Source organism: Cydia strobilella, chromosome 6 (genome assembly GCF_947568885.1).
Source record: "Cydia strobilella chromosome 6, ilCydStro3.1, whole genome shotgun sequence".
Lineage (NCBI taxonomy): Eukaryota > Metazoa > Arthropoda > Insecta > Lepidoptera > Tortricidae > Cydia > Cydia strobilella.
Window position 1 is genome coordinate 17,203,035 of NC_086046.1, and position 7,072 is coordinate 17,210,106.

The 7,072-nt window shown below is 40.2% G+C and overlaps 1 protein-coding gene across 1 annotated transcript; it reads left to right on the forward strand.

Annotated features, from left to right (window-relative positions):
• Nucleotides 1–2,112: 2,112 nt before the first annotated feature.
• On the forward strand, nucleotides 2,113–4,894 carry LOC134742301 (15-hydroxyprostaglandin dehydrogenase [NAD(+)]-like). The gene is made up of 5 exons (XM_063675352.1): nucleotides 2,113–2,270; nucleotides 3,133–3,372; nucleotides 3,587–3,760; nucleotides 4,005–4,159; nucleotides 4,744–4,894. The coding sequence occupies exons 1-5, from the start codon at nucleotides 2,175–2,177 to the stop codon at nucleotides 4,892–4,894; spliced, it is 816 nt and encodes a 271-aa protein (XP_063531422.1). The 5' UTR covers nucleotides 2,113–2,174.
• Nucleotides 4,895–7,072: the final 2,178 nt, after the last annotated feature.

Below are 7,072 nucleotides of genomic sequence, written 5' to 3' on the forward strand. Positions count from 1 at the left end.
AGAGTGCAATCGCTGGGCCGTGGAAAGAGCTGCCCTCAGGGCGGCAACAGGGGTGTTGGACCTGTCGCTGCACAGCATCATAGCGGCGATGCTGAGCAGCGATAGGAATTGGGAAGCGGTGGCCTCGTTCTGCGAACAAGTCATGGTGCCGAAGGAGGAGGCAGAGAGGGGGCGCGAAGCAGATCCAGACGCGCTGCCTCTCCGACGCAGGCGGCGGGGTCGAGGGCGAAGAGCGTATGTTCGCCTCGATCCCTAGTGGGGCCAGCGGGTGCGAGACCCGCGTTGCACGGCCCCACATAAGTCGTCGGGGGGGGGGATCCAGCGTTTCTGATCCCCCCCCATTGTGCGGGTGTCCTTGCGCCAAGCCGGGGCTGCCGGGGAGCGTGTACTCGATCCCATGGCGCCCTCATAAACGGCAGAGAGGATACGAAACGCCGGAGTGGGTTTAGTGGGTAGGGCCAGGTTCTCCCTCCCCTCTCGCCAGTTGAGAGGGGACAGGAGCGGCGAGTCCCACATACCCCCCCCCCCCCCCCCCCAATGGCCTTCTCGCGGCCGGGGGGACGGTGCGCAACAGCATTCGCCCACTCCGTTAACAAAAACAAAAAAAAAGGTAATAGAGCAGATACAGAAGGGCAAGAGTCGGAGAGCTGAATTCTTCTACGAGACGCAGCCCAGGCACCCAGGAGCAGCAGTAGGAGAACCGTAGAACGAGATCGTCGGGGTGGTGAGCAATATCACATTATTTACTAGATAGGAGTCGAGGAACAGAATGAATAGCCAACTTTCATTTAAATTTGGAGAAAATTTAGTCCAAAAAGTCCATTTGATTTAAATTTTAAAATAAATACCTAGCAGTTGCCTACTATTGACTCAGTTATGCACTGAAGGTTGGAACACGCTAAAAAGCTCGGAACCAGGCCGCCAGCGCCGTCATAACTCATCACTCATCAGCAATACGTAAGCACGCGACTCAACGCTTCGGAGATGTAGTGCACTGCTACAGCTGGTTGACATTGTAACTTGCAGCTGGGCGACTAGGGAACAGCTTACAGCATCTAGGGAAACCAATTAATATTGGTAATGAATTTAAAAATTAAAATAAAATAAAAACCACGGGCGGTCGGCGGTCCGCGCGCCGCGCCGGTCCCGCGCCGACGGCAAAACGCAAGCACCTGTTGGTAGCGCGGAATACTGAGCGGGCCAGGTAGAGGCGGCTGGTGCGGAGCTTACTGGTGTCGTGTCGGTATACGATACCCTACTAGTGCATACTAGTTATTTACGATACAAGTACGAAAAATAGGAATTACCCATTCGCACGTTTATCGAACAACGTTTTATCGTATATCGTGCGCCATTACGACACCCTGTGCTATAATAAGTACATTACGTAAACAGGGCCAGATGTACTGTAAAGCGTTGTAACTACGATTGCCACTCGTTGCGAATTCCCTATTTTTCGCACTTGTATCGTAAATAACTACTTAATATAATTTGGACAGAAAAAATCCGGCGCTTATTTATATAAAACACAGCCTATCAACTGACTTCCGTATGATAATTGATTCCGTATGATAATTTACTGGGCCAATTGAGTGCCTTACACGAGCCAGCGCTTTCTCGTAAAAATGCTATCGTAATCACCTAATGTAGATAAAACGCATATTTTGTTAGTTACCGATACCAAATCTAATCTAATTCACTTACTTATTTCATGACGCCAGATTGATTTACGTACATACTTAGTTGTATTTTGTACACGGAGCTCGGAGCAAGAAAGTTGTGAGTCGTTGTAATGTGAAAAATTTCATAATTTCCTGGATCCTACAAGCTTTGCTCGAGGAATCCTTACAGTTTCGTCACGTCCGTTTGTCTGTCTGTTTGTCCGTTTGCAGCTTAGCTTAGTGGTAGTTAGTACAATCAGGAACTTTAATTGATGAGCCATTTAGGGTTTACTTTATGTTGGACATTTAATACTTGCCGTTAGTATTGACAACCAAATTAGCTTGAATCCTAAATGGCTTATCAATTGAAGTCCGTGACCAAACTAGAAAGCTGCGATTTCACTAAGGTCAAATAAAAATCAGAAGTATAGGGAGGTTACAATAAAAAATCTAAATTATCGAAGTGGTTCTCGATTATAAGACCCTGTTACCGACGTAAACTCAAAGATCAAGATGAGTGACCTAAAAGACAAGATAGTGTTGATCACCGGCGGGGCCAGCGGCGTCGGCTCGGGCGTTGTAAGGCTACTGATGGAAGAAAAAGTTCAGGTAATATAACAATTCATGTAAATTAGCTTGCCAACACTAGTAGCTAGTAGGCTATGGACTCACCTTTGAAAAGACTCATTAAAAAACCACTATTTTTATAGAATATTTGAAGAGCCAACTCGCACGTGCCCACAACGAATTTCATCGAAAACTAAATATGGCTACGTAATCCTTTTCGCTATCTGTATATATATGGCACTCTAGTTAATAATGTAAAACATGGAAGATATTTCGATTTGTTGAAATTTCCCGCAGTCGAAATTGTCCCCCTACACATAGTCATAGTACTCTACGGCAAGCCACATAATTTAAGCCTTTCTCATTTTACCAAAAGAGTGTAACCGGTCTGCTGGTGTGATAATTATGGTGACTTATTTTTGTGGACTATTGCATTAGGTGCATCTGGTTGTCATAGAAATGCATTTTAATATTTCGATGCGTATTTCTTAGTAAAATGCAAGGCTTGACAATTTCAGGTATAAATGAATGTCATAATCTTAACCAGCTTATTAAGGTATTATCTTCTTATGAACTACCTATCATAAACAGGGTCAGCAGGAACAATCAGCTTATGAACTCTGTTCAGTTTTAAATTAATTTACTCTATTGCTGTACTTAGCAACAGCGTACATTTTGTTATAATTGTACTGCACTTTAGTGCTTATTTTATAGTACATAATAATCTGACAATAATATTACATGACGTGCTCTTGCCTCTTAGTGTCCGAAATTTTGCGCAAGTTTTTGTCCGTTGTACACGGTTTCTTTCGAAAAAAAACGGTCATATATTCGCCAAAGCCATATCTATATTTTACTTCTTAACAATCAGAATCACATATACACATACGTACCTATATTTCAGCATGTAGCCATACTAGATATAGCCAAAGATGCGGGCGAAGCTTTCCAAGACGAATTGAACTCGAAGTACGGGCCCGACAAGGTGAAGTTCCACCTGTGTGACGTCACCGATGAAGAAGTGTTCTTGAGCATCATGGCCGAGATCAATAAAACACGTGGCTACATCGACGTGGTCATCAACAATGCCGCGATCATGAATGATAGCTGGCAGACGTATAAGAAGCAAATATCTCTTAATGTGGTAAGTACCTAACTAGATTTTATTATCATAAACTTTAATTTATTTCCCCCTGACTGATTTCACCATCAAGCTAACATTATAAAAGTAACGGTGGCTGGTAACTGTAACAAAACGACGTAACTGGGAATCCTATTGTATTCCATAGATACCCATCATCAGCCAAGAGGGGGGCCAACTAATATTGATCTTAACTTGACTAATAATCGTTTCTCAGATGGCAGTCGTAACTGGGACTCTTCGAGCCCTGGAAATGATGCGTCGCGACGAAGGTGGGAGGGGTGGCACCATTATCAACATGTCATCCGTGACCGCGCTGTGCCAGCGACCAACGCTGCCAGTCTACTGGGGTACCAAGAGCGCGGTCTTGCAATTCAGCAACTGCCTCGGAGTGAGTAGACTTTACATGATTGCCATTACATCGCATTCCCGCTGCACATTATTAGACTTATGTTCTACGAGTACACTTAATTCTGCCGTAGTTGACTTACCTAAGTGTATATTGAGAAAGCTACAAAATGCTACAGAAAAAAAACACTATTGGAGAAAAACTTCACCTGGAGGAATTGCATATTTAGCGTAAATATGCGTTCTTCAAAATTACAATAAAATCGCAACCTAGAACCTACTTTCAGATGGAGGAGCACTACAGCAGATCGGGCGTACGAGTGATTACCGTATGTCTAGGCCTTACCGATACGGGGCTACTCACGCCGCAGAAGACAGGCCGCTTCGACAAGTATTTCGACGCTGGTTACGGGGAAATATTTCCCGCGATGAGATTACAGAAGCAAGTTCTAAGTATTTTTAAATTAAGATTTCAAAGTTTGCTTGAACAAAAGTGATGCCGTACTCCCCACAATGACCTTCATGGGTTCACTGCAATGAGAGTTCTGTTAATTGGTCAAATCGGATGTCGATTTGTCTTCGGTTACCGCGATAGTTACTCATGAAATAAAACTATGAAAACGAATTATATCGCGTACATTAAAGATCGCGTGTTTGCGCTATATAATCCATTTTCATAGTTTTATTTCATGTCGATTTGATTAACATACCTCGACATCTTAAAATACTTAGATTAAAGAGGAATATTACGCAGTTCAGTGAAATGATACAATAACGCATGTTGTTTTTCCATAACTTACCTAGTACCTATAATTTATATCATGTAATATTTTAGTTTAGTATGAATATGATAATATGATGGTAACCTACTTTTACTTATCTTGTTTTATGATTTTCGGGGTCCCTTACGGATACACTTTGTAAGTACTACATGTGGGAAGGTTTGTCTGAATTGCATTTAACTTTAATAAGTGGTACCTAATTTTAGTGTACGAAAAAATTAATTTTTTCTTGTTTTATTTTCAGGATGGAATCAGCAGCCAAAGGAATTGTAGAAGCCTACAAACGCGGAGAGAGCGGAAGTACATGGTTGGCCACACGAGATGAGCCCGTTAAAGATATCACTGAAGACATCAGGAAGGCTTATGATATACTCGCTGTACATGCCATGCCATAATTTCTTATTGCAATAAAATGTTTTACCTTATTTTTGTTATGTCACAGATGGATTTTACGTAAATATTTATCTTTTTCATATGAAACAGTACGTAGTTCGCGAATTTGCTTAGTCTGTGATGACGAGCAAAAAATGTAAGTACTTGCTATCATAGTATATACCACCTCCTATGAAGTAGATAAAACGCATTATTTGTTATTTACCGATACCAAATCTAATCTAATTCGCTTACTTATTTCATGACGCCAGATCGATCTACATAGTTGTATTTTGCACACGGAGCAAGAAAGTTGTGAGTTGTTGTAATGAGTGAAAAATAACATAAATTCCTGGATTCTAGAGGCTTTGCTCTAGGAATCCGTATAGTTTCGTCATGTCCGTCTGTCTGTCTGTCCTTCTGCAACTTAGCTCAGTGGTAGTTAGTACTGAGCCATTTAGGGTTTACTTTACATTGGACATTAAATTAGCTTGAACCCTAAGTGGCTCAACAATTAAAGTCCGTGACCGTGACTTTCTAATAGAAATTTGACAGGTAAAATATTATTATTTTATTCGGCCGAGCTTGCCGGGGACTCTTAACTAGCTAACTTCCGGGAGCTACTTTAGACGATTTTTCTCAAACCATGTCCAGAGCTGCTGACCATGTTTCAAAGAAAGAACTTATTGTATATTAGGACCAAGCTGTCATCATTATTTAATGTCTAATTCTATGAAAATATGCCGTTTATAATGGCACTTTGTTCTGTTTAATTTCAAGCGTGAGCGATTTTCAAAGTCGTATCAAAATGAGATCAAAACAGTAACAAGTTGTTAAATCTGAATTGGGCTCCTGGTCGACTGATCTTGATCAGATCATCCATCTACCACACTGCGGTTACTGATAAACTTGATAAGGTGCTTTGGGGTAAGATTGAAAGGGGTTTTCATGCGGGGTAAGATGAAAAGTCGCCCGTAATGCTTCGGCATACGGACGATTTTTTGATTTTCATGAAAAACCCTTTCAATCTTACCCCAACGCACCTTACCTGACTACTGATTTATTACGATTTTTTTTTCAGTTGAATTTTATTTCTTACGAGTTCTTTTTAACATTTACATTACATACATACATTACATACACATACATTTACAGGAGTACATTTTAGAAATTCAATATACGCCATATAATCCGTTTTCATAGTTTTATTTCATGAGTAGGTACATTTTATTTGATAATATTATACAGTACATATGGAGCTACTTTATCGCACTAGTGCGACAATTAGCACATTACGTAACTGTGTCGAAAACTTGTACGATACATGTGCGAATAGGTAATTCGCTCTCCCTTTGGTCGTGTTTTAATGTATCGCCACTCGTTGCGAATTTCCTATTTTTCGCACTTGTATCGTGATGTACTATTATTACTACCACTAATGGCAACTCTCTACTATGTCAACGACCATTCTTTATACCTACTAAATAAGGTACTTAGGTTCAGTCAAGGTAATTAATATCAACAACGACAAAGTGCCAAAAATATGTACATACTACCCTAATCTATGGGCAAGAAGGTCGTATACACATATTTTTAGCACTTTGTCCGTGTCAATATTTAATACCTTGACTACCTATACTTACTGTTCAGATTCAGATGCACAAGCAAATTATCACTAGATAAATTCTCATAGGTAATTTGATAATCGACTAGTCCGCGAGTGCCCAAAAAGGAAGTACACAGGAGATCCTCTGGACTTACTTAAGCTAAGCGACAACGCAGCCCATTGGGTGAAGAACCTAACTATTAATTTGTAAATCTGTAAAGCGACCATGAATTGTAATATGCCATACGACTAAATAAATAAATAATCGACTAAGATAAGATAAGATATATTTATTTGCAAAAATGTAGTAGTAAACATAGTTGGACATTTGGTAATTTTAAGTGCGTACATTTTACTTAAAGTAGCATGCAAACATTCCTTATTAACTAGGTACTATAACTAAGTATACACAAAGCCAAAGAGAATTTAATAGGATAGAGCGGTACTGTCATAGTAAGTTTTGTAACCACAGTAAATTCACTGCTATCTATCGACACACGATTAAAACTAAAAATGAAGATTTATAAAAATACGATAAAATGTATTTAAATATGGTTAAATGATGTCAAAATCATATAAAAATAATTATTGCATA